The 6,213-nt window shown below is 31.8% G+C and overlaps 1 protein-coding gene across 1 annotated transcript; it reads left to right on the top strand.

Moving 5' to 3' along the window:
• Nucleotides 1–491: 491 nt before the first annotated feature.
• On the top strand, nucleotides 492–2,631 carry LOC104091916 (uncharacterized). Its single transcript, XM_009597358.4, has 3 exons — nucleotides 492–874; nucleotides 2,029–2,120; nucleotides 2,331–2,631. The coding sequence occupies exons 1-3, from the start codon at nucleotides 646–648 to the stop codon at nucleotides 2,400–2,402; spliced, it is 393 nt and encodes a 130-aa protein (XP_009595653.1). The 5' UTR covers nucleotides 492–645; the 3' UTR covers nucleotides 2,403–2,631.
• Nucleotides 2,632–6,213: the final 3,582 nt, after the last annotated feature.

The following is a 6,213-nucleotide window of genomic DNA, read 5'->3' on the forward strand; positions in this document are numbered from 1 at the left end:
GAGAATAAAAAGACAACAAGGTCGCGGTGGTAATTGCCCGGTCTCTACAAATTAAAATAAATATGTCTACAAGCGAATGCAACATGTAACGAACCAATTCTGCTCGTGCGATATTCCTATTTTGCTACAAAAGTTTAGGCACCCTTTTGCCATTGTATGCTCAATAAAAGAAATAATTAATTTCCAAGAAGTAAAAGAAGGTGAGGAAAGAGAGTAGATGTTTGCTCTACTCTTTTGATATTAGCATTTCTTTTTTCCCCAAGTGTAATAGTGGCTTAAATGTTTGACAACGAAATACGTACGTATACCCCACCTCACCATGGTAAATAATTATCAGCCTCAAAATTTTTACACAGAATTAAATAATTTTATTTTAACAGTTAAATTAAAGTAAAAATAAGTTTAATAATAAAATGTGTATGCAAGAAACATATATTGCATTTATTGATTTGGTATAAATATTGAACGTAAATAAATTTATTTTAGCCCTCAAGATTGTACAGATTATCCTATAAAAAGCCCTGCATATCCAAAATAGGCTTAGAAGAGAAACAGACCAACAGACCACCTGGTCCTCCGGTAACACCCCGGCCGGAATCTACGTACCCGGTAGTAGTTTCTCCGGCGGAATAATTGTATATATACATGGATCAGAAGAAGAAGAAAGATGGTAAAGGAAGTTTGTACTGGACAAATGAAAGGCATGTTCATTTCTTGAATTCAATAGAGGCATCGTTTGTTCGAGGAATGTTGGAGAATAATAATAAAATTAACGCCGGCCAGCTGCTTCTCCCACTGGACCGCCATTTGCCGGACAGTACAGATTCAACCCTTGATACACCTAATCAAAGACGTCGCAGATTTTCTACTTCAGGTATATATATACTCATTATAAATATGATTCTCCAGTTCTTACTCTGTGTTTTGTGCTGTTTTTAGAAAGATAAAAAAAGATAAAGTGCAACTTAGTTGGGGTTATTGCATCGTTCAAATTAAAAACGGGTAATCACTGTGCTTTTATGCGATCTAAAAAGATGATTTACCACACTCTCTCTAAGCTCCCTTGACCATTTCCACCAATGATAATTAAACGAATAATTTAAAAACAAAGGATTTAAGTTATATGTACAAGCTGTGGAAAGATCTTTTACATTTTTACTATAGTTTAATGTGACATTAGGTTAGTTGCATTATTTTTATTTATATATATGCTGACATAATAAAAAAAAATACACTATAAGTATATTTTAATTACCAGTTAATCCACATGCCTTATTATTTTCCAAGCTACAACACTCACTTTTTTTTTTACCGATGATTAGTTGGAGTTAGTTTTTAGTAAGGAACTTAACGGTGTAAAAATTATTTTATATTTTTGGATTATATAAATTAAACTCATTTTTTTTACAATGTTTACGATTGGAGTATATATTTATCATAGCTATTTACTTGTAAGTACCTTATCATATATGCGAGTACTATTGAGATACACGCTCTATTGGAGACGTTCATTAATATGCATTTTATTGTGTTGAGATGTTAAAATGAAAAATAATAGGATTTTGTTAGTCGGCTTTAAAAACTGGCATGTGCAAGTTTAGGGGTTACTAGGCTATTTCGCTCCGTGCCGGTAGAACTTTAACTCAAAACTAAGAATAAAAATAAAAAATAGCGAAGATATTTTTCTTGGTTGTCAGAGTACTAGCAGCAACGTTTTTGATTCGCTGTCCAAAACTAGGACGGCCTAAGAGAAAAACGCGAAACTCGAATGCATGTTTCATCTTTTCCTTGGGTACATTGTACATATACCTCTAAGTTATAACATAACTAAGAATTTAAAGTTTATGAGTTTAGAATTATAGTCCGTTTTAGTTACTGAATTTTAAATTAATAATCTATACATATTTAATGAATTTCTTAAGATAAATATAAATTTTGATATTTTACATGTATAGCTGACATACAAAGTGTTGCCTTTGAACATTTGGTCTGATCATTTTTTTTTAAAAAATGTTGCAAAATACTAAGATATCAACGTGAGCAGCGGAAGCAGAATAGATGCTACTGAGAAGAAAACTAGTAGTAGAAGATTGTCATCTGACATTATCTCACAAGATCAGGTTGGTTTTAGTTTCATATATACATTAACGTCAACCTCTCCCCCGTATTAATAAATTAAACATGTCTTATTATTCAGTGTCTTTTTTATACGTTGGTCTATTCCATATGACAGCATGTATAATTATATACTCCACTATGAATATTATTCTAAAAAAGATATGTATTTGGATAAGTCATTAAAATAAGATAAGTTAATTATCCTTATGCAGGTGGTCCCACAATATGAACATGGAAGAGGAGATAAGGATACTGAAGGTCACCCTGATGTTCCTCTTACTTAGATACCTGCAAAATGAGCAACTATTTTTATTTTTCCCTTAAGTTTAATTTTGTTCTTCAAATTTTCTTTTTTGTTTGATTAATCTATGGTGTGGATAGAAGGCGGTGTTTGTTACTTTTCTTTCATTCTTCCTTCCTTTCTTTTCAAGGGAGTAGTTAACATTATTTAGATTAGCTAGGATGATTTGATCAATTCGTACTTTTGAAGTAACAGAATAACCTATTAAAGTGTGGGTCAAGGGTCAACTTTTTTTTTTTTTAAAAAAATTCCTCCTAAATTAAGATGATCTATATTATTTTCACACTTTCTCTTCAGCGTGACTCGAACCCAGAATCTAATAATCGTGGATGCAGGTACTTTTACCAACTGAGTAAGTCTCACTTGCTTTCCACTTGTCTTCGTTGCGATATTTTGTCTGAACTTAATAATGCAAGTGATTATTAAATGTAGGAGCGGAATCTTTTTATTATAATAAGGACATCAATCTATTTGACCAATAATTATGATGTGAGTGCGCATGATATAGTAGGGCTGCGGCGGTAATAGATATTTTTAGGGTCAAAAGAGCATTTAGATGTGATGCGATAGCTTTACTTAGCTTGCTTTTAACTTTTACGCTCATCTTGAGATTCCGGATAAGAATTAAAAGCAAAAGAATATAAGTGGTAAAAGACCACGCGAGTATCCTTCCGGGGTGGCCAAGTTGGTTGAGTAAGAACCTTCCCAAATAGGAGGTCTAGTGTTTGATACCCATTTGCCTACCTCTTTGATTGAGCTGGTCTCACGATATTATATATTTGCGGGCTATTACACATAACATGGTTTACTCTGTGCTCGTTCAAAGATAACGGCTATGAGTTCCCTTGTTAATGAAAATGGGATATCTGTACAACCAGGAGTACAATGATTTTGGAGCATGAACGTACGTAAGAGTAGTCCATTTCTTGGGGTTACTTTGTTACGCACCTCAGTTGGTTGAAAAATTATTATATGTGCATTCCCTATTTATATTAAATCAATAATTTAACCTTAACAGTCACAAATTTATAAAGTGAATGTACATTACCTAAAATGGGTAAATGATAGAAGTTTAAATGCAATATATTTGTCTTGCATATATATATATATATATATATATATGTTAGTTTCGCATAACATGCAACTGCATGCAAGTATATTCTTCCTTAATTTCACTATAGATTAAGTCATGGGCGTATCTAGGTTAACCCATATTGGTTCACGTGAATCCATACTTTTTTTCCTAAATTATGTATAATAATATTATATTTTTTCAAAATTACTTAAATATATGTGTGCGCACTAGGAGTGTAATGGACCTGGTTGGTTCAGTTTCCATCAAAACCAAACCAAACCAACTATATCGGTTTAGATTGGTTCGATTTTGTCGGATTTTTTGACTTTCGAGTGTTTTTGTTATATGAATATTATTTCAATCTTACTTTGTTAAATTTTTGATAAGTAAATATATATTTAGTAAAAATTAAAAAAATTAATAAACATATGATCTATTAAAATATTTTTATGGGGGAATTTTCTTAATAACACATAGTAGTTATTTTCTGTCGTCTCACAATACGTTTTTCTTGATGTACACTTTTAAGGTTAACCGAACTTAGTAATTAAATATAAAATTAATATGATACTTAATTATGTTCTATTTAATTTTACATTATTGAAATACCACTTCAAATTCGAAAAAGATATACGAATTTAATAGATCTTGACATATGAATATGGAAGAACAAAGAGATTAACGCATTTTAATAATACTTGATAAGAAAGTGATCATACAACCCATTATTTAAAGTTAATAAAAATGGAGCACTTCATATTCTATTAAATATTACATCCCATAAGATAATCCCAAATATTTCTAGACATTTCTTAAAGAAAATTCTATATAAAGTCTTAAAAGTATATATAAAAATTATATATTTATATGTCAGTTTGGTTCGGATTTTTTTATTCAACACCAAACCTAATCGGATTTTTTAATCGGTTTGGTTTGACTCTTCGGTTTGGTACGGTTTTCCGGTTTGGTTTGTGCACCCATGTTTAAAGACTCCTATGGTGCAATAATTACTGGGTGCATCTCTACACGTAAGATTGGCGATTCAAATCCCATTCAGGACGGTCTTATTTTCAGCACGGAGAATAAATATATAAGTGAAATTTCCTAAAATTTCAAAAAGAATATAATTTTGAACCAATGATTTCAAAAGTGCAATGGATTTATAGTAAGAGACTATAGTTAGATCCGTCAAATATGAATTCTAGATTCGCTTTTTTATAATAGTGCACCCATCCTCTTAAAATCCTGGATCCACCTCTGCCGGGACGTTCAGCTAAATTAAGTTGCAGCTAAGATGTGATTATTAGGAGAAGCATCAAATGCTTCTATGAAATATAATGCAGATGTTTGATAATCCACTTGTTTTGGTTTACCTCTCATATGTAGAAATAGGACTAGTTCCTATCACTTGTCATTTCCTTTTGGTTTCTACTTCTTGACCTACTTTATCATACTCTTATGTCTAATCTTGCTTAAGAAATTAAATTTAAAATATTTATGGTAATTGAATTTAATTAGAAACTATGTATAGTTTATATCTTTCTAATTATGACTTTGTATAAAGTAACTCTTTATGACAAGTTTAATATGATGGAAAGCCTGGTGCACTAAACTCCCGCTATGCACGGGGTTCGAAGAAGGGCCGGACTATAAAAGTATACTGTACGCAGCATTACCCTTCATTTCTGCAACAGACTGTTTTCACGGCTCAAACCCGTGACCTTCTAGTCACATGACAATAATTTTACTACTTACGCCAAGGCTCCCTTTCACAAGTTTAATATGGTGACTTGGAAAAAAAGTAATAACTTGCGATAACCGATTAAATTATAAGATAATAGTAATTTCTTTTTAATATTTTATGTATATAACTTAAATTCATCTATTATACTAGTGAATTCACATTTTACTTGCATTTGGACGTACCAATTCTCCAAAAATGAAAGAGTTGTTTGGTTTCTCAATACGATTAGCTAGGGGAGATGATAATAATAATGTCAAACAAGGACCGAGATTATGATGTCAAAATGGTTATTATTTCTGGAGTTTCTAGTTATCCAATTCGACTCTATCCAAGATATTTAGCTCGGCGGTTTTTCATTTTTCCTTTACGTTTATAGATGAAACAGTTCCAAAACAAAGTTCAAAGGAATTTTTACATTCCTATACACTATTTCAAACTTTATTATCCACCCTATTCAAGTTTTAATCTAATTACATAATATATATAAAATTAACAATTATGTACATTTTTAGGCATTTAATGATAATAATTAAATCCTAAAATCACTCTAACGTCTATATCCCACCCACCCCCCACGTTTCTCTCTCCATCCCCCCCCCCCCCCCACGTTTCTCTCTCCACCCCCCTCCCTACGTATCTTCAGTATCTCCCTCCATTAACGCCTGTTTTCACTCTTCTTCAAAACTCCCTCTATATTTTTTCACTCTTCTTCAAAAATCTCTCTCCATTTTTATAGATTCAAACTCTAAATACTCTACCACACACCTCCACTAACGCCTGTTGCTTGCTTTACTTTCATTGAAGAAGAAAACACTTTCGAAGATCAGCCCTAATTCAAGTAAGAGAGCCGCAATTCCACCATTGACAACCATTGAGAAGCTTTGAATTCGAATTTGGGTTTTCAAAAATCATTATTTGTTTTGATTGGGTGTTGTTGCAAATAATTGGAAATATTATTTGGAGTTTATATCTCAA

This window comes from Nicotiana tomentosiformis, chromosome 3 (assembly GCF_000390325.3).
Source record: "Nicotiana tomentosiformis chromosome 3, ASM39032v3, whole genome shotgun sequence".
Lineage (NCBI taxonomy): Eukaryota > Viridiplantae > Streptophyta > Magnoliopsida > Solanales > Solanaceae > Nicotiana > Nicotiana tomentosiformis.